Here is a 21341-nt window from a genome sequence, read left to right on the forward strand (position 1 = left end):
ATGGCCCCACACGTTCACGTATGAAACATAGCGTTCACGTGTTATGGGCCCATACATGAATGTGCGCAATGCATAATGCCGGCTCGAGCTGTAATACCAAATTCGGCCACTATGTCTTTTTCACCTCAGAGTTTCCTCTCAGTGACGTCTCTATTATATTTATACTCTAAGGTTGGGACGCAAAACCAGCTCCATCGTATTTGGAACCGTTTCTGTAAACGTTTTTTATCACACTGTCAGAGCTGGTATGTGGACTTGCTGCTATACAGTTACTATACCAGCTAGTGGTACTCAAACGTTTTCATTTCACCCTGAGAGTTTACAAATGGAACCAAATGGATCCGTAAGGGTCCATTTGTACTCTCTCAGAGTTACAGTCCTGGTCCATTTGGAACCCGCATATGAATTGTTAAAGAAAGGGAACTGACCGTTAAGAGGGAATCGTTAAGGAGGCGGAATCGTTAAAATGCTAAAACGTTCCCAACCCTGCTCACCGTCCGGCCTCGAAGGTGAAGCGTGTGGCGTCCCGTCCGTATCGGCGCAGCGAGCAGAGGGGCCATGTGACCAGCTTGGTGCGCGGGTTGTGGATGTCCCACAGGTAGATGTTCTCGTGGGTGATCTGCATCATGCACTCCCCGTAGATGTCCAGGCACGGGCAGGGCAGCAGGAACACGTTGAAGCGCTCTGAGGAGTAGAGGCCAAGGTTACAATAGTAGAACAAACCAGGTGCTCAAAGGAGATAAAATGTGACTGTAGTAAAAAGTATATAAAAGGTTCACTGCTCAGACGGATCAAACGAGATCAAGCCATAACACAGACGATCCGGGCACTCAAGGGTAAAAGGAGGAATAGCCTTTATTTAATTAAAATCAACCTTTTCGCCCTGTAGAAGACCTTGCATGCATGGTCGAAACATGTTGGCAGTTGCCTTTTAATTAAAAAAAAAGGCTATTCCTCCTTTTGCCTTTGAGTTTAGGTTAGAATCGTTTTGGATTTTACATTATAGTTTAGTTTTAGTTAGTTTTGACAAAAACATTTTTTAATTCAGTTAGTTCTAAATGATTTTTACGGTGCTTCTGTGCGTTGTGTGCGTGCGTTCGTGCGTGCGTGCGTGAGTGCGTGCGTGCATGCGTGCGTGCGTGCGTGCGTGCGTTCCTGAGCATCACCTGTGTGTTCACACTGCACCCCAGCAGCCAGGAGGTCAGGCTCTCCCATGCTGATGTCATTGAGGCGTGTCCCCAGGCACTCGATCGACAGCGTCTTGAACCACTCCTCTGCCTCCAGCTCTGAGGTGGGCAGGAATCACACAGAGCTTTCTAAATCAGGGGCTCAATGTGCATAGATATTTAAAAAATAGATGCCTCATTGGCCGCTGCGATGTGTGCTGAAGGAGGGGCGGAAGAATTTACACTGGGAGAGGAAGTACACCGGAAGTGTGCAGGCACGTTATGTCACGCTGCCACTCAAGTGATTACTGGCCAATCACAGCGCATCTTTGACGCACTGCTCTGTGACGCACACTCATGCTTCCGCGGGGCTTCGCAATGAATCTCGGGAAAGTTTTGCCCTCCCTTGAGCAACATACTGTACGCTCCAGAGCCGGAAAGGGCGTCTACGTTTATATGTCTATGTCAATGCGGGGGTCTGTGTGCACCCCAGGGGTCCTTTCAGTGTTGATTTTGCCGACAAAAACTGCGACAAAAAAGTTTGTCGACTACCTCGCCGACTAAGACGAAAACTAACGGTAACAAAAACTAAGATGGTGACTAAAACTAAGACTAAATATTTTGACAATTTCGTAAACAAACTATAAATAGGTCAAGGTCCCAGCAGAGCACTCTTTGACTTAGTATATATCTCTGACTGTTTTATGTGAGTGTGTATTATAATGATTAATTATTCCTAATCATTATAATAATATACAAATATGAAGAATATATATTTTTCACATTCGTCTGCCAAAGTCATGCTGTACAAAATGGTATTGATAAATAACTTATCACCCAATATTTTGATGGGGGGGGGGGTCCACGGCCAAATACATATTCATTTGTGGATCTGAATATGAACATGTTTGACACAAAAAAGTGTGTAGACAAAATAGAACTCATAATTATTAGGCATTCATAAATAGAGACAAATTTATTTAAATCTGAAGATTACTGACTTCATACACTGGCATAATAAACATCTCATTTAGCTTGTGTGTGTGTGTGTGTGTGTGTGTGTGTGTGTGTGTGTGTGTGTGTGTGTGTGTGTGTGTGTGTGTGTGTGTGTGTGTGTGTGTGTGTGTCTGTGTACAGTATGTGCATGCGTGCGTGCCTGCGTGCGAGCGCGCATTTACCCGATTCACAGGTAAAAGTGCGTGATGTGTCGTCTGTAAGCACGATGGCCACCGCTTGTCTTTTGGTATCCCGTGGCAACCGAGTGATATTTTTCACATTGCTTATCTCTGTCACCTAGCCAGAAACAGAAGTTAAAAACAAAACATGTGTTAATGTTAGTATATTCATTGTTTTATTATCAGCTAAGCTAGACAGACAACTGAATTGAAAAGCGACTTTGCAGTCGTTTTGTTTTGCTCCCAGAAACAGGTCAAACTAGAAAGATTGCACTCAGTAGAGTGTGGTTATTGTGATTCAGTGGTCCTTGGTCTATCAATTTGTTTGCATGGGCCAATAATGTGGTGTTTTCCGCCTTGTATTGTCTGTTGAGGGGCACACACAAGGTTGCATACATGAATCTGGAGTTATATATGCGTTTGTTGTGAAGCCATACGCTTCTTTGGGCATGATACAGTGGATCAGGGCTTCTCAAAGTTGTGGCACCCTAGGGTGCCTACAACACATGCTGTACATGCTGTACACACTGTACATGCTTGTACTGCACATGCTGCTTGTCAGTTTTGTGTAAGTTTCTTTGCACAGGGTGCAAGAATACCTGTCATACAATGGATTGACACATGCACGTGCACATAATCCTGCATGTGCATGTGCATGTGCATGTGCATGTGCATGTGCATGTGCATGTGCATGTGCATGTGCATGTGCATGTGCATGTGCATGTGCATGTGCATGTGCATGTGCATGTGCATGTGCATGTGCATGTGCATGTGCATGTGCATGTGCATGTGCATGTGCATACACATGCAGGATTATGTGCACGTGCATGTGTCAATCCATTGTATGACAGGTATTCTTGCACACACACACACACACACACACACACACACACACACACACACACACACACACACACACACACACACACACACACACACACACACACACACACACACACACACACACACACACACCTTGGGACAGGCCCTGATGTAGGCTGACTTCTCATCTGGGTATTTCTCCAGCCGACGAGGTCCTTTGCTGGATGACTTCTTAAATACCAGCCAGCAGCGCCGATAGATCTGCACACAATCAGAATCATCTTTATTGTCACATCACAGTAAAAAAGTGGGTGAAAGTGGTTTTTGTGCATAGTTCCCATTGTGTTCTTTTTCCAAGAAAACAATGAGCATGAGCACAGCAGCCGAGAACAGCAGCCGCTGTGCAGCCTACTGTGCAATGGTGCAGTACTTTATTCATGGTGCCACGTTATTCAAGGTGAAACATTGTTCAAGGTGTGTATAGACTGCGGGTGGTTCAAGAAGAACTAAAGTCCAATTCAACTAGTCCCTGGTATAATCCACAGTAGGTTCAGGAAGAGCAATAGAACATAGACACGCATGGAACACACGTAGAAATAGAGTTTCATATATGTTTAACAATTAATTTATGTCCACACGGAATGCATACAGGGCCACAAATATTTTAGGTGCAGTAAAGCCAGGTTACATTCACAAACTCATGGATATGTCCTCATGATACAACACGCATGCAGCTCCGCCATACAATACATGGCAGCAGAGATGGCACAATACTTTGCCAGCCTTTCTGCCTCGTCTTTGGGCGGGCATCCCAAATTGTTGTAAACCTTCAGTACTCACACAAAAAACGAACTCGCAAAACATAACAAATGATTGATGGATAGAGATACAGCAGATAGAAATACTTTCATACGCACACACGCATGCATGCATGCACGCACGTGCGCACGCACGCACGCACACACACACACACACACACACACACACACACACACACACACACACACACACACACACACACACACACACACACACACACACACACACACACACACACACACACACACACACACACACACACAGATGATGGACAGTCTCTCAGCTTGTCAGTATCACAGCACAGCGTCAGTTGTGTCTCAGAATTAAACATGCTGTTTCCCTGGCAACTACAGGTTGATGGGAGGCACAGGTGTATATTATGTACGTGCGTGCGTGCGTGCGTGCGTGCGTGCGTGCGTGCGTGCGTGCGTGCGTGCGTGCGTGCGTGCGTGTGTGCACCGGTTGGACTGACAGGTATGAGTGTGTGTTTGTGGGTAGCAACTAGCAAGGCTGTACACTGTGCCAACTCTGCATCAATAAAGCCAGTGGTGGGAAAAAAGTACTCAGTTGTTTTACTTAAGTAAAAGTATCAATACTGCAGTCCGGAATTCAAAATTGAGTAAAAGTACAAAAGTATTGACATCAAAATTTACTTAAAAGTACCAAAAGTAAAAGTACTCATTATGCAGAATGTCCCATTTGTATATAGGGCTGAAGCGTTTAATGTATGTGTTGTATAATAATCAAAGTAACTACTCTAGTACCTAAAGTCTTCAAATAATTGTGGTGGAGTAAAAGTACAATATTTGCCTCTGAGATGTGGTGGAGTAGAAGTAAAAGTACAAATACCTCAAAATTGTACTTAAGTAAATGTATACTGTCCACCAAGAGAAGGTTGAATCCAGCATTTACTGTGTTTTAGATTCCCTGTTTAGGAGGATGTAGAGGCGGAGAATTATTGGTATTCTAGACATGTTGGATAGAGCTCGGTCTGTTGTTCGCCTGATTCTTCCTCTCTCCCTCGAGACTCAACTAAGCTCTTGTAAACGACAGAAGAAGACAGGCGAGAGGAGCGGGAGGGAAAGCAGGGCGAGGGTAACGTGTGAGAATTGAGGCACGCGTCCCTGTATTCTGCATAGGATTAAACGTGTCAGGCTCCGTCAGAGAGAAACCCTCAAATGACAAAACATGACCAAACCCATGCTAGAGACGGAGCTCAGTGCATTTCCTCTGCCATTTACTGTATCTTGAAAGTAGAGAGAACACATTCATAGGAAACAGGCATGTGCAGAGGGGGGGATTTGGGTGCTTGGGCCCCTGCCCTTTAGCCTCAAAGTGCTTTTTCCCTTTTCATTTTTGATATAGTAATGAGAACGTATTGCTGATTTATATACTGTCTAATGACATGTGCCATGTTATTGTGGAACAGCTTTCTCAATTAGCATAATACATCCAATGTACTACATTTCTGGTGTGAAATGGCACGAGGGACCAGACAAAAAGACAAATTGGCGTGCACTATGCATGCGCAAACAGATGTGCCCTTTTGTGGGCTTTGAGCCCCTGCCCCCTCAGGAAAACAGAATAAATGTCATCACTATTTTGATCACGCTGAATCTTTATTTATTTTGTACATGTAAGTTTATGCAAAACTCACTGCTACCTCCAATGTACTGTATATATAGTGTAGCCTACACCAGTATACAGTATATACAGTATTATGTAGTGGCTGATAGCCTAGCCTGGCTTCCAGAGTTTACAGGCTCTGGGTTATAGACAACCGGGCCTGGCGGGCGATCGCGGAGACCTGTGTTTCCGAGATAACACATTTCTAGTTATTATATTAATTATTTTAAGGCTGCACAATATAGAAAAGCATGCGATATTAGATAACGATATGACTCATGATAAGTAAAATAAGAAAGAAGAAAGAAGAAAATTGCAGTATATAGTTTCAAATTCAATGCCTTTTTGCTTCAGGTTAAGGTTAGCAAACTAAATACATAATAATTATAGTAGTTATAATAGTTAAAACAAATATCTAGCCTAACAAAAGGCAATATAATGCCTCTGAACATAGCCTAAATGCAATAATAATATTAGGCCTTCTGCCATTCAGGATGGAAAATAAAATTGTCCTTTTGGATTTGGGAAGAAGTCGTTTCATGAGGGGCTACTGAGAAGTACTTGATATAAACAGAAAACGTTCAGTTGAGATGGGTTTGGTGGAGCAGCTGTGCTCAACTTGATTTATACTTCTATCTCCACTTTGCTCAATCGGCAAATAAACATAATAATATGCCATTTATTTATCTCGATAAATGCCGTCTCCCGCGATATATATAGTATACCTCGCATCATGATACCTCGATGAAGGTACCTTTTTGATACATCTCGCAGCCTTATTTTATTTAAATGTTTTTTGACTCTCAGCAATTTCCCACCAATATCTGAGAGATTCATATTCACACCACCACCAGAATTCCTCAGTCAAAGCTCAAGCAACAGGAAGCATCCTGTAAAAGCTTAACGTCACACACGCACGCATGCATGCGGACACACACACACACACACACACACACACACACACACACACACACACACACACACACACACACACACACACACACACACACACACACACACACACACACACACACACACACACACACACACACACACACACACTCCCACTCCCACTCTCCCATGGCTCTACTGTAAGCAGTAAGTAAGCAAACTGGCTCTGCTTGCATATTCTGTATGCATTATACTGCACACACGCACAGACACAATTAACCACAAATACCACACCTGGACACATACAAAACATGCACATAACACACACACACACACACACACACACACACACACACACACACACACACACACACACACACACACACACACACACACACACACACACACGCATTATGCTTAGCCGCTGGAGAATATTGACTTACAATTAGAGAACCCATTAACTTTGTCAAATGGAGAGAGAGAGAGAGAGAGAGAGAGAGAGAGAGAGAGAGAGAGATAGAGAGAGAGAGAGAGAGAGAGAGAGAGAGAGAGAGAGAGAGAGAGAGAGAGAGAGAGAGAGAGAGAGAGAGAGTATGGGTGATTGAAAAAATTAAGTGATAACGAGGCAGAAATGCAAGGATGAGGCATGGACATAAGAGGATAGAACCAGTGGTGGGAAAAGTACTTTTACTTAAATAATGTTTTACTTAAGTAAAGGTATCAAATACTCTGTTACAAGTAAAAGTCTGGAATTCAAAATGTACTAAAGTATTGGCAATTACTTAAAGAACCAAAAGTAAAACTCATTATGTAGAATGTCCAATTTAAAATTCTCAAATATACACATATTTTGAACATAGCAGCTCTACAAGTCTACAAGCTCGCAATGCATCTCATTGTGATGCGTTGTGAGCTTGTAGATCAGATATTTTCAAATGGGCAAAATGTACAGTATGAAGTGGTTAATGTATGGTTTCTAATCAAAATCTAAAAGGTAACTAGTAACTAAAGTTTTCAAATAAATGCACTGGAGTAAAAGTACAAGATTTGGATCTGAGATGTAGTGGAGTAGAAGTAAAAGTATTGGAAATTGGAAATACTCAAATAAAGTACAAATACCTCAAGTATGGTGCTTAAGTAAATGTACAAACGGTATAGTTACTTTACATCACTGAGAATCCCTTTCCACCGGTTGGTTCCCAATGAGAACCGGTTCAGTTCTTTTTGGTTTTTAGTCCATGAGCCAGAGCTCCAAAATTGGTGGGCAAAGTAGACCTATATTAAATTGTTTATAGGATCAATACAAGTAAATGAATACATGATAACCCTTCCACAGTAGTAGCTTTTTCATATTTCTGATTATTTTGCATATTTTCCTACATAATATTTAAAAATGAAAAATTAGTAATACAATAAATCATTGTCTTCGTGTAAGTACTCAATTGGGGAAGTTTCATGGTGATAACAATCTAATATGGTATGGTTTTGCCCACTAAATTCATAATGAACGTTCTGGCTCATGAATGGCTCTAGAGAGACTGTGTACCAATTTGCGTGATGTTTGGACAAAATCTGTAGGTGTACTGTGCAAAAACTTGTTTTGCACAAAGCGGCCTCCTGGTGGCGCTATAACAGGCCGTTCTGGAAAGTTTGGGGCAGAGGTTCATCGTTGGCATCCAGGGAGTGTGTGTGCAAAATTTGGCATCGACCGGGTTAACGGTGGCCGAGATTAGCTGCTCACGGACACACGGACGGACACACGGACGGACACACGGACGGACGGAGTGCAAAACATACTCTCCCCACATGCCTTCGGCCTGGTGGAGACAATCACAGGTCAGGTATAATTCACTTGTGGCTGACTGTTGTTCCCCAGGGGAGCAGTATGTCACCGCCCCCTCGCTGCCACGGTAACCACGGTAACCACACCACCCTGCTGCCACGGCAACACAATCCTGCTGACTGCACACTTTTCTTTTTTTCACCTGTCTGACATGGACAGAGGAGAACAGGGGCACAGAAGATACTACTGTCACATGGACAGAGGAGAACAGGGGCACAGAAGATACTACTGTCACATGGACAGAGGAGAACAGGGGCACAGAAGATACTACTGTCACATGGACAGAGGAGAACAGGGGCACAGAAGATACTACTGTCACATGGACAGAGGAGAACAGGGGCACAGAAGATACTACTGTCACATGGACAGAGGAGAACAGGGGCACAGAAGATACTACTGTCACATGGACAGAGGAGAACAGGGGCACAGAAGATACTACTGTCACATGGACAGAGGAGAACAGGGGCACAGAAGATACTACTGTCACATGGACAGAGGAGAACAGGGGCACAGAAGATACTACTGTCACATGGACAGAGGAGAACAGGGGCACAGAAGATACTACTGTCACATGGACAGAGGAGAACAGGGGCACAGAAGATACTACTGTCACATGGACAGAGGAGAACAGGGGCACAGAAGATACTACTGTCACATGGACAGAGGAGAACAGGGGCACAGAAGATACTACTGTGTGCGTGCGTACGTGCGTGCGTGCGTAAATGATTTTGTTTACAGTATGTACAAGCAAGCTCCCTCAGAAGCGGATCTTGCGTGTGACAATATTGTCTTGCCTTTAAGCATTTTTCTCCCTTGGGTTTTAAGCAATAATATATTATTAGGAATTACAGCAAGGGAATATGCTAGTTATTATGAATATAATATATATAATATTATAAATTGCATCACATTACATTATATTATATTACACAATTAGTTATGACAGATAAAGAGTGCACTAGGTGTAAAGGGTAAAACAAAATAACTAATAGCTATCACAATGAAAGTTCTCCAGTTGATTACTTGATTAAATTATATGTTTAAATATGCAAATAAATGTGCTAATTTCCATACATTTCGGCACGATAAATCTGAAGATTGGATAAAGCTACAGGTTCACAATTATTGTGGTTCGATCCAAATATGGTAATTTATACCAGCAACCAATCATGAAACTAGAGAGGGTGGATTTTCATCCTCCAACGAGCTATCATTGGCTAAAATATCTAAATGTGTATTTTGAACATTTATTTTGCATTAGTTTGAATTAAGAAGACAATGTTTAGGAAGCAAAATAGCATCTCAAAAATAAATAAAGCTAAATGATGTTTTCACCTGTGTCTCTCGGATTGTTAGGTTCTAGGACCCATTGTCATAGTTTCCAATACCACATTGTTTGATGATTTGTATATGAATACTGTAATAGGCTGCTCTCAGTGCTCTGTGAGTGAAGTTTTGCTCCTTTGTGTCAATATATTTGTTGTTCAGTATGTTTTATTTGTAGTTTTGTAAAAAAAAAAAAAGAAAAGGCAGCAATATAAGTATAACAATATGATATAACAATATGAACTGTGAGGTTCCCTGCCGTATTATATTCAATTCATAAGCTTAGATTCTGATGACCACTAACACAACATCTAACATAACGCCATTGAGCAATTTCTCTATTCCATACATAGTGCTTTTCTGATTGTGCAGGATGAGTATACAAGGCATGGGTGCTCAATCAACAGTATTGATCACAAGGCAGCTTCCCTCTCGATAACCACATAATGTTATGGTCTCAATTTGCAGCTAATAAAATGACATCTGAGATTTTGCTGTACCTCATCACAGATGATAGATGATACACGAATGATCACTTCAAGTCATTCTATCAGTGGCTGTTACCGTCGACCTTGCCTCGTAGACGATGAGGCATCCAAAGTCAATGCCCAGAAAAGTACCCCACGTCATTACAGAGAGGCGGCATCTCTAAGGAACGTCAGCAGTTAGACTCTGAAGGCTTTGATAATGCAAGCCTGGGAAGCAGCGGCAGGCCAGAGGCTATAGAAGTGGGTAATGCTCATCTATTGATGTGCCCTCCAACCAGACACTCACTTAACAGTACTTTCCAAGCCGTATACTGTACGTAGAGCTGTTTAGTGCCAAACGGTAGACTGTGAGCCTGTGTTCCTGAATAAATAAATCACCTACATGAGAAATGCATACTGTATACATACTGTAGTAGCTTGCTGACACTTAACACATTTATCACTAATGTTCAATAAATCACTGGGTAGTTAAGGTAGGTCCATTTCATGAGTCCGTTTCATTTTAAGTCTACCTTAAAATTGTCCCATCGCTTGTCATAGTGTCCAAAAATATTCCACCGCCACCATCCAAAACAAGGAAGAACAGCGCCACACGGAGGCTGCCAGGATCCCCCATAGACAATGCATCAGGACTAGTTTACCAAGAAGCCCTGAGAAGCCAGTGTCAGTTTTTTATTGCATCCCAGAGTGTCTGAGGAAAACCTTGTACAGTAGGCCTATGTCTTAAAAGTTATCAAAAACGGCCAATAAAACAAATTAAACAAAAGTCAGGAAAGTCTTGTTCAGCAGGGAAAGAGGTCTTTATCAATTAAGTGGGGAAAGTCGTGTGTGTGTGTGTGTGTGTGTGTGTGTGTGTGTGTGTGTGTGTGTGTGTGTGTGTGTGTGTGTGTGTGTGAGTGTGTGTGTGTGTGTGTGTGTGTGTGCGTGTTATTGGGGAGGGGGTTTGGGGGGGGGGAGATGGTGATGCTAGGGGTGAATCAGGGAGCACGGAGCCAGGCGACCTGCAGGTCTCAGAGGTCTTGTACCAAATGATGCCCTCAAGGCCTCATCAGCATTTTGAATTCATGCACTGTCAGGGCTGAATGGTGCGCTGATGTTGAACACTAGACACGGACGCATTGTCCATTTCTGTCTGTCTTGTCTTGTCTTCTCCTGTCTGTCTGTCTGTCTGTCTGTCTGTCTGTCTGTCTGTCTGTCTGTCTGTCTGTCCAAAGCTGTGACCACGGGCATACTTCCAATCGATTTCGCACAACACATTTTGTCCAAACATCACGCGAATCAGTACACATTATTGTCTGTTGACAGAACAGATCTGTCCAATCATCTGATTGGCTACGCCTTCAAATCAACATAATTTTTGCAATAGCTTCCTCAACATGAATCCCTCAACTTCTACAGAGATTGCACATTAACCCTAACTTCACCTGCCCTTTTTGAGGGACGCTAGCCCCTCCTGTGCCCGTCCGTCCGTCCGTCCGATTCCGTAGGGATCGTAGCACCACAGACATGGTTTTTGTTGCCAGGCAGTTACAGGAGAAATGCAGAGAGCACAAACAAGACCTGTACATGGCTCTCATCGACCTATCGAAGGCTTTCGATACAGTAGACAGAAAGCTACTCTGGGCCATACTTAGCCGGTTTGGGGTCCCATCCAAATTCCTCTACATCCTCCAGCAGTTTCATGATGGCATGCAAGCCAGGGTTCGAATAGGTGGACAACAGTCTGACCCCTTCGATGTCAACATAGGAGTGAAGCAAGGATGCGTCCTAGCCCCGGTGATCTTCAATATTTTCCTCACAGCAGTTACACTCATTTCCCACAAACGCCTGAGGAACACGGATGGAGTCGGCATTAGTTTCCGCCTGGATGGCAACCTATTCAACATCCGGCGCCTCCAGGCATTCACCAAGACAACTGCCCTCCAAATCTGCGAACTCCAGTATGCAGATGACTGCACGTTGATTGCGCACTCCCCCGAGTCCCTTCAGCATACCCTCAATGTGGTAGCTGCCACCTACAGAGATGTTGGTCTTCAGATCAACATCAAGAAGACACAAATAGTCCACCAACCAAGCCCCACACACACTCCCACACCGGTCTTTCACATAGACAACACCCCTCTGGAAACGGTACCACACTTCAAGTACCTTGGCAGTATCCTCTCAGACAGTTGCAACGTTGACGCAGACATTCAATCGCGCATAAATTTAGCCTCCGCCGCGTTTGGTCGCCTAAGATCACGGGTCTTCACCAACAAGAACCTGAAGGCCTCAACCAAGGCAGCAGTGTACCAGGCAGTATGTGTGTCCACACTACTGTATGGCTCTGAAGCCTGGACACCATACAGACGGCATATAAGATCTCTGGAGGCTTTCCACATCCGCTGTCTGCGAAGGATCCTGGGTATCACATGGGAGCACCACATGACCTACGCAGAAATATATGAACGCACCAACTCATCCAGCATGGAGGTGTTTCTGTCACACAGACAGCTCTGCTGGTTAGGCCATGTGATACGCATGCCTGCAGCTCGTCTTCCTCGACAGGTCCTCTACAGCCAGCTTCAATCCGGCCAGAGGTCTGCAGGAGGCCAACAGAAGCGCTACAAGGACCACATAAAGATGCTACTAAAGAGCTGCAACATTCCACCCTCAAACCTGGAAAGGATAGCAGTAGACCGGGACGCTTGGCGCTCCTCCTGCAACTCAGGTGTCTCCCGCTGGGAGGAGAAGACATCCCTGAGACGCGCAGAGAAGCGCAGGCAGCGGCATGAGCGCGCTGCAGGGACTATCCACCCAGGCTCAACACACCCCTGCCCCACGTGTGGAAAAGTGTGCGGATCAGCTATTGGTCTCAACCGCCACATGTGGGCGCATGAGCGCGCCAGGCGCTGAAAACCCCCCCTTACCCCCGGGAGATATGAAGTCATCATCGACTACGATGGACTGCCATAAGCAAGTAAGCAAAAAGTAAGTGTGTGTGTGGACAGAAAAGTGACACCAAAACTGATTGGCCGGAATGTGATGAGTGTGATTTTTACTATCTATTATTACATTTGGGAGAATTCCACGGCCATATATTTGTGCCCATGGAGCACACAACTTTGTGCACCAGTTCAGGTGGCCAAGTCATACATATGCTGATGTAGGCGAAAGTGCCGCTCACGTCTGTGCTTTTCCCGTGATACGTCAAAGTCTTGCGTCTGCATCGAAGCGCGGCTTTCCTACACCAAGCTTTTGCAGTTCTCTCGCTTGGTGTTGAAAGTGAAAGTGAGTCCTTTTCTGTATCGCATCTAACAAGGGAAAGGTATACCCAGGACGGACAAAAGACAGTCACCGCGGGGCTTTCCCCAAAACTGCGGTGAAACAACAACACCATGGACGCACTTGTATTATCTCTCTCTCTCTCTCTCTCTGTCTCTCTCTCTCAACGCGGAAACAACACAGTCGGTAACACACGGTATTCATGGGGAAACAACACGGACTGCATGGTGTTAGATGCGAGAGCGCCACAGACGTGCAACATTTCAATAATCTATAATCCCAATCTCTCTGCACGTGTCATGGAGGGTTTTCAGACATTATTTTAGCAGCTTTTGGAAACGTTCAGTGTTTGGATTTGTCCTGTTTTCTTCCCAACGTAGCGGTTTTCCAATTCCCTGTATGTACCACGGTCCCTGCCACTGCCAACACCGACCGTTGGCATGGGGAGGATGCAGACGATCGCACCACGCCTCCTCCGATACACACAGAGTCACCAGCCGCTCCTTTTCACCAGCCAGCGAGGAGGTGCACCTTGCAGGGGGCGCTCGTGCAGAAACCAGGACATAATCCCTGGTTGGCTTCCAATCCCAGCTAGGAACACTGCCAGTTATATTCCACAGTGCACCCAGTCAAGATGGAAGCGCTTAACTCTATGTCACAAGGACGAAACATTCAACTGACACATTATTCCACTACGGTCTTTCATACAGAACTGCCACCATTCTTCTTCTTTTTTTTACTGCAATTTACAATTAAGGCATTTAGCAGACGCTCTGAATCCGGAGTGGCATACAATAAGCAAGAACAGCACAAGGTATAATACATCAAATACACAGAAATAGTCATCTAGGATCATAAATAAGCTAAGAACCTATTATCCATACATACGTATAAAACTATGTATAAACACTATAGAATGCTAGACATCTGACTACAGATGCTATCTAAATTACATATTTTAGCCTTTACATAAGCCTGCAAGGTCGACGAGGCTAGCAAGTGCTACAGCAAGTGCTACGGGCTATACGGTGGAGTCTGAAGAGGTGAGTTTTCAGACTACAGCAGAAGATTGGGGGGAGTGAGTCAGCAGTTCTAATTGCAACGGGGAGTTCATTCCATAGTTTGGGAATCAGAAGGGAGAAGAGTCCGGGACGTGTGGAGTGTTGTCCCAGATGTATTAGTGAAGGTTCTGCACCACAGGTTTTCTAACCGTAACGCATCAGGATGATGATCAATCCAGCATGCACCGTCTTGGAGCGAGTATGTCTAGCTGTGTTCTATTGGCTCTTAGATTGGCCACTGAGAATGGAGCATGTCTTTGGTAGGCTTATTTATCCAGTTTTCAGGAGGACGTCAGCTGTGCAAGTTTTGTCTCCCACGAAGCACAGAGAGTTTTCTGTTTTCCTCTACTTTTATCCAAAGTCCCGGTCTCATTCCTCTTCCTTATTCTCTCCCACACTCTCTCTCTCTCTCTCGTATCCCACGAGCCAAGCTATTAGATCGGCTATTTTCGCTACTTTAGTCGTGTATCTGTGTGTATATACAATATATATATATATAGGGGTGTGCTGAAATATCGATATTGCGATATATATCGATACTTCCTCCCACGATAAATAATCGATACACCGCCTGCAAATATCGAGAAAATCGTTGGCAAAGTTACTTATTACTAGTAGACTAGTAGCCTTTTATGCAATGAACATACGTTTGTTGCAAAAAAGGCAGATCTGCTAGCAGCTGCCTGCGGTGATAGCAGCCCCATGTTACTACCTTTTATGCAACGAACGTGACTGCAGACAGTAGCCCTATCGGTATGCTGTTAGCTTGTTACTAACTAGCTTGCATCTGAACTTATCATTAGCCTAACTGTAGGCCTGGATTAGGCTAGGCCTGGATACAGATATTTGAATGTGCAATACATAGGATGGACCACAGTACTGTGGTATAGTATATCTCAGTTGAAGTTAGCCTATATTTGTGACCAGATTTGACTGAGGGACTTCCATTATTTCTTTATGTCATATGAAAGCAGGGAATCAATTAGCTTCAAATTGACATTGGTTATTCAAGTTAAATTGATGTGTTATTACCATAAGCAATATAGCTATAAAAAAAGTTCAAATGATCAGTGAGCACCTTCAACTGCACCTTTTAATGGACTTGGTTTAAATACATGAGCCCAGTACATTTTACTGGGTTCTAACTGACACAAAACGTGGTTTATTCATTATGATCGGTTTGAAAAGTACCGTTGATGAAATCTCTTGCAATATATCGAATATCGCAATAATTGCAATATATCGAATATCGGGATATTATCATTATCGAGGGCCTGATATCGCCACATATATCGTATCGTGAGGTACACATACACGTATCGTCCCACCCATATGGCTATACAAGGTTACAAGTTATGCTATACTAGTCTATACCCGGGGATGCATCTGTCTCAGCTACTGTATGTGCAGACTTAGTTGGGACCATAACCGTGACTAGATCCCATAACCGTGACTACAGATCCCATAACCGTGACTACAGATCCCATAACCGTGACTACAGATCCCATAACCGTGACTACAGATCCCATAACCATGACTACAGATCCCATAACCGTGACTACAGATCCCATAACCGTGACTACAGATCCCATAACCGTGACTACAGATCCCATAACCATGACTACAGATCCCATAACCGTGACTACAGATCCCATAACCGTGACTACAGATCCCATAACCGTGACTACAGATCCCATAACCATGACTACAGATCCCATAACCGTGACTACAGATCCCATAACCATGACTACAGATCCCATAACCGTGACTACAGATCCCATAACCGTGACTACAGATCCCATAACCTGGGGCAAAAACGGTAACAGCAAATCATCATCTGCAGTCCCTGCAATGGTTAATGCACATTTCAGCCTCAGAGGGCCGACACTCTGAGGAGGAAATTGTCAATGTTCTTTCTGTAGGATACTATATAATAATCTCACACACTTTGTTCTCCTCTTTTCCCTCCGGTCTCTCATTTTGGGGTTTCTTAATAAAACATTAACTTGAATGGTGGAATCTTAATGACTTTCTTATTAATGACTTAAAGGGGACCACTCATTTTCAACATTGAACTATATGTCATCAATATACCGTATAGAGATGTTGTGTGCAGGAAATAATAAAAAAAAAGTCTCCCCCTTCTGCAGTGGCATGCACAGATAAACACTAGGGTGTGCTAGAGCACCCCCTAGTGTCTTTTGGCAATGTGCCCTTTTTAATTTATTTTATAATAATAACTTTTTTGTACAGTGGTTTTTGTACTGTGGTCCAGTATGTGGACCATGGTTACATTAATCAATTCTTGATAAAAAGCTTCTAATATATTATTTAGGCCCCAGATTCTATAAATCTCACACAAGGCAACCGGCCGGTTCCACGCGCTGCACAAGGTGCCCTTTTTTCACTTGAGCACCTGCCCCTCTAAATGTCTGTGCAGTGTGCACGCCACTGCCCTTCTGTGTAGCCCAGAACTGGAGGTCTAAAACTTGAGGTCATTAATTTTGTTCAGTGACATCACGAAGATGTACTCTGCAAGTTATAGACCTCCAGTCCTAGGCTAAACAAAAGGGGGGGGGACTTTTGATTATTTCCAGAGCCATAGAGTAAGACAGAGTTACAACATAGAGGGGGCAGAAAACAGCCCGGTCACGTGGTTCATGTAACTCGTTTGTCACTGTAAAGCCCAGACTCTAATCAGTCTAATGCATTCCGTCAAGGTATATTAATGACATAGTTGTTATGTTGAAAATGAGTGGTCACTGGTATGCCCCTTTAACCTCTCAAATCTGTCACATTTTCAGGATTATCCATTCAATATAGATCCCTTTTAAGTCAGACACAGATGAGAAAGGAGAAATGAAGGAGAGAGAGATAGTGACTCAGTGAGATAATGAGGCAGAAATGAAGGCGATAAGGTGCCATACAGTAAAATACTCAAGGGGGAGAAAAAAAGGAAAGGAAAGGGAATCAATAGAGAGAGGTGGAAGGGTGGGTGACACAGTCAACGTGGGAAAGACAGAGAGATTGATTGATTGGAGCTAAAAAGCATCCTGGGCCATGCATGGGCTGCCACTCTCTTTTTTTTTTTTTTTTTTTTTTGACAGCCCTGAAAAGAATCAGCCCAGACGTCACAGACAGACATCTTTTGCTGGCGAGAGGACATGTAAGGACGGAAAGAGACATGACGTATACGTCAGAGAAACTCTGCCCTCAGAAGACCTCAGCTGGGAAATAATCAGCACTAACTCCCACCCGACGTCCCATCCTTTCATATCAAAGGTCTGCTCCCATATAGCATATAGTGGGGCTCCAGCACGTCTTTGCAGATAAGCTGTACTGCCCCAGGGCTTATATGGAGGAACTAGGGATGATCCCAGCGATAGTTTGGAGAAAGACTGCAAATTAAGGAAATGACTTTCCCTGTTCTCTCCTTTGATGTCAAAACATGGGACTTTGTTTAGGAAATGGGTGGTGATCGGATCATATAAGATCACCGACTGTTTTTTTCCTATTCTGATATTAAACTCTCTCAAAACAGGTAGACTCCGAGTCCAAGCCCTATTTCGACCTCAGTCTTATGCCTTATCTTATCAGACATTTTTCATATTTTGCAAAACATTTTAAAATGGTGAAAATAGCCTATCTACAGAGACGCATTGTGAGCTTGTAGATTTCTTTTACCATTTTAAAATGTTTTCATAGCAGATCTACAAGCTCAACGTTTCACGCTGAGATTTTTTCTGCATGTAACCAAGTGTAAAATCAGGCATTACGACACCAGGCATTATGACACCATCAAGGCCCACCAAAATATTTTTTTGTTGACAAAATCAACTGCCGAATTAATTGACTAAAATCTTATGATATTCAGTCAATTAAAACTTTAGACTAACATTTCAGGTGACTAAAATATGACTAAAACTTAACAGAATTCTATATAAAAGGCTACGACTAAAACTAAATCACTAAATGTGCTGTGAAACTCTGCATGTGCACACTGCATTGTGCACATGCACCCTCACCAAGACAGACTGCATCTTACATTGATTCTCCAAAAGTCTGAGCTGTGTCTGTCTCAATGAAAAGGTTTGACCTCACAGTAAGGACACCTTCTGTCCGCATGCACCCCCGCACGCACGCACGCACGCACGCACGCACGCACGCACGCACGCACGCACGCACGCACGCACGCACAGGCAGAGAGAGAACCCCCTTGATGGAAGAGAAAGGCCACAAAGGCCTAAAAGAGATTTAGAAATTGCAATTGAAATATGGAAGCATGTTCATAATGAAATGACATTTCTATTATAAAATACATCCCATAATTATGTTGTGGTGGAATGACGCTTGCAGAGGTGACCGTTATTTGAAGTAGGGCTGTCACGATTACACATTTAAGTTAGTTGACATACAAATAATTGTGATTAAGGATTTAATTGTGCTTTTTGCATTGAACAATGGAACATTGCTAATTGTAGCTTAACTTAAATACACAAAAGCACATTTAATAATAAAAGTAAATCTTTCCAAAAAATGTACAAAAAAGCAGAAATAGTTGATGTACACGTAACACATTTGTGATGTAACACATCACAAAGTGACGTGTTGTAAGACATAGCATGTCACTCACCCCCAGCTTCGGCTGCGCATGCGCATGCACACAGACATAGCATGTCACTCACCCCCAGCTTCGGCTGCGCATGCACACAGACATAGCATGTCACTCACCCGCAGCTTCGGCTGCGCATGCACACAGACATGGCGTGTCACTCACCCCCAGCTTGCGGCTGCGCATGCGCACATAGCCCTGCTTGACGATGTCATTGAAGTTGGAGGCCATCTCTGGAAGGGGCGGGACCTACTGACTGACACCGAGGAGACCATCCAGAACCCTGCTTCATTCCTTCCTTCCCTCACTCACTCTATCCAACCCTATTCCCAGTCCCTCTCTCTCTATCCCCCCTCTATGCTTGTTTCCCTCCCCCTGTCCGTCGGAGATTTGTTTTACTTTTTAACTTTTACTCAAAGATTCTCCTTTTCCCTCTGAGACTCCTCTCTCACTCCCTCACCTGACTTAGGTGTTCAACCTTCAAGCTTTATATCGCTCCCCTGATACACTGTGTGTTAACTATTATTCTATGTGGGGTCTTTTTGGTTTGTTTTTGCTTTTCTTTTGTTTTATCAAATGTTACCTCCCCCCCCCCCCCCACCCACCCCCCCTCTTATGTCAATGTATTCCTATACGATTTCTCTCCTTTTCTTTCATCTGCCCCCCACACCCCCCTCTCTCCTCTATCTCTTTCTTTTCTTCTTGGTCTTCTGGGTCGGCTGTGATGATGCGTGGGTCACTCCTCTGTCCCACTCGCCTCACTCCCTCTCTCTATCTGACGGGTCATCCCTCATTGTTCACCGAACCTGAGATACAAAGACAAGAGAGAGAGAGAGAGGGAGAGAGAGAGAGATAAATATATATTATTCATTGAAGTGTGAGGAGAGTAAGGCGGTGCCAGAGCACAACATTATTTCCATTATTCATGGCAACGGCAGACACTGTTATTGAGGGCAAGTACGTAAGATGGCTGCGTGTGACATGTCATTAAGGTAATGTACAGCTAGCTCCTTATTGAACCTCTCCCCCCTCTCATCATCATCATCATCCTTCGAGTGCCCTCGAGATCTGCGACACAAGCTGCTTCCACTGGTCTCTGTTGCTCATCGCCACACCAAGTTCATTCACAGTCAGTCCTGTGTCCCTACTCAGAACATCTGGAAATGTGAGAGGTCGTGTTCCTCTTGATGGGCAGGGTAGTCTCCACAGAAGAATCTCCTAAATGACCTGGTCTTTTGCTCTGTGGCAGTGTCCAGCAAAGCGGAGTCTTTCTGCCACAACAACTGAGATGGGGGGGTGCCTCCATAAATCTGAGCTTTAGTGGGATGGTCCTTCCAGGAGAGGTTCTGGACACGCATGAGGAATCTTGTGTATGTACAGCTAGGTCCTTATTGAACCTCTCCCCCCTCTATGTAGCTCCATATGGAACCTCTGCCTCTGCTATGTGCTGTATAGCTCCGAGATTAGGTCTCACACAACCGGGTACCGGCACTGAGATGTACCTTCTCTCAGATGTTTCTCTCTCAGCGGGAAAGAAAATCTAACTGACGGGTTTAAACTATATACATGTAGTGTTTAAACCGCTTATTTAGTCAGCCAGTTCTTAAGACCTTACGGAAGTCTTCTTTTTTTATCTTTCTGGCAGGTTACTCTGAAGTGTACCAGAAACCAATAAAAGATTTCCGGAATGTCTTAAAAACATGGAATTGGCTGACTAAGCAATTTAAGCACTTGTTTCAACCCGTCTAGAAAATAAAACATCTGAGAGCAGGTACGGCAACCTTTACTTTTTGGATATAATGTGCGGAAAAAGGTACGAATTGTGCATCGTGGGAAATATTCGCCAGTCGCGGTACCGGTACCGGTGCGGGACCTCATCTCGGAGCTACAAAGCGGAGGGGTTCCATATGGAGCTAATGTACAGCCTGAGTGTTTGTGCGTGTGTGCGTGTGTGTGTGTGTATACTGTATGAGTTTATGTGTGTGTGTGTGTTTGTGTAGACCGACATTCCATTAAGCTGTAATGCACAGTCTCCATCCTGTATATCACGGAGGAGGGAGTGTCCATTAACAACAAGCTTGTAAATAGAAGGTCACCAGGAAATTATGTTTAACCTTTGATGCTGTGGTCAATGAAAGTCCAACATCTCTGCAGACATACAGCACTAAGCTATGTCCTAAGTCCACGACGTGTTCCCCCACAGAGCAGGCTGCTTCCTGTCTCCATCCGAGCTCAAGGAAATTAGGCC

The 21341-nt window shown here is 43.9% G+C and overlaps 1 protein-coding gene across 2 annotated transcripts in view; it reads right to left on the reverse strand.

Moving 5' to 3' along the window:
* dok4 (docking protein 4) overlaps positions 1-19436 on the reverse strand; it is a 29130-nt gene extending 9694 nt beyond the window's left edge. For both annotated transcript variants that reach the window (XM_083794474.1, XM_083794473.1), the window contains exons 1-5: positions 19259-19436; positions 3317-3424; positions 2345-2459; positions 1167-1286; positions 495-684 (exon numbers count right to left, since the gene is read on the reverse strand). In XM_083794474.1, the coding sequence (XP_083650600.1) occupies positions 495-684; positions 1167-1286; positions 2345-2459; positions 3317-3424; positions 19259-19324 (599 nt within the window). In that variant the 5' untranslated portion in view covers positions 19325-19436. The remainder of the gene's footprint in view (positions 1-494; positions 685-1166; positions 1287-2344; positions 2460-3316; positions 3425-19258) is intronic.
* Between the last annotated feature and the right edge of the window lie 1905 nt (positions 19437-21341).

The sequence above is a fragment of the Protomyctophum parallelum genome (genome assembly GCF_964188405.1).
Source record: "Protomyctophum parallelum genome assembly, chromosome: 2".
NCBI classification, from domain to species: Eukaryota; Metazoa; Chordata; class Actinopteri; order Myctophiformes; family Myctophidae; genus Protomyctophum; species Protomyctophum parallelum.